Genomic DNA, 628 nt, shown 5'->3' on the forward strand with positions numbered 1-628 from the left:
CTGCGAGCTCTGTGATCAATGGAGTGACCAGCCCGTTGTCTTCAGGTGAGCAAATTTCTCTGGAGTAAGCATACGGAACCCTCGCGGACGCAACCTGACTATCACTGTCTCATCCAGGCTTGTCCATTGATTCCATCCCGGATCAGCTAACTACCACTGCACCGTCGTCTCGTCCTCCATCTTCCATGGCCTTAGACAGCGACGCTAGTTCTGCTATCACGGAGAATAGCCTGGCTGGAAAGACCGCGGTCGATGCGGCCTCCGACGTCAACGTGGCCAAAAATGAAGTCTCCGACGGAGCGCAGCATAAGCCTTCGAAGCCGTGCATCGCGTGCAGCAGTCCTGATCATCTGATACGCCACTGTCCTGACAGGACTCACATAAAACCAAACGTCCGTTGCCGCCGATGCGGTAGCTCGGACCATTGGTTTGTTGATTGTACTGCGTCCAGTAAAGTGCGGAATGCCTATCGCATGACGTGTCCCATTTGTGGGGAGAAGGGACATCCGCCACGCGATTGTCCAAATCGAGCGCAGCATAAACCTTCGAGGCCGTGCGCTGCGTGCGGTAGTCCCGATCACTGGTTGTATGACTGTCCTGACAGGACTCACATCAAACCAGAAATCCC

The 628-nt window shown here is 54.9% G+C and overlaps 1 protein-coding gene across 1 annotated transcript in view; it reads left to right on the forward strand.

Annotated features, from left to right (window-relative positions):
• LAESUDRAFT_619332 (uncharacterized protein) overlaps positions 1–602 on the forward strand; it is a gene marked incomplete at both ends in the record, with an annotated part of 5,441 nt that extends 4,839 nt beyond the window's left edge. The window contains one exon of the mRNA XM_040903252.1: positions 312–602. Coding sequence (XP_040757424.1) covers positions 312–602 — 291 coding nt within the window. The remainder of the gene's footprint in view (positions 1–311) is intronic.
• Between the last annotated feature and the right edge of the window lie 26 nt (positions 603–628).

This window comes from Laetiporus sulphureus (genome assembly GCF_001632365.1).
Source record: "Laetiporus sulphureus 93-53 unplaced genomic scaffold LAESUscaffold_129, whole genome shotgun sequence".
In the NCBI taxonomy this organism is placed as follows: domain Eukaryota; kingdom Fungi; phylum Basidiomycota; class Agaricomycetes; order Polyporales; family Laetiporaceae; genus Laetiporus; species Laetiporus sulphureus.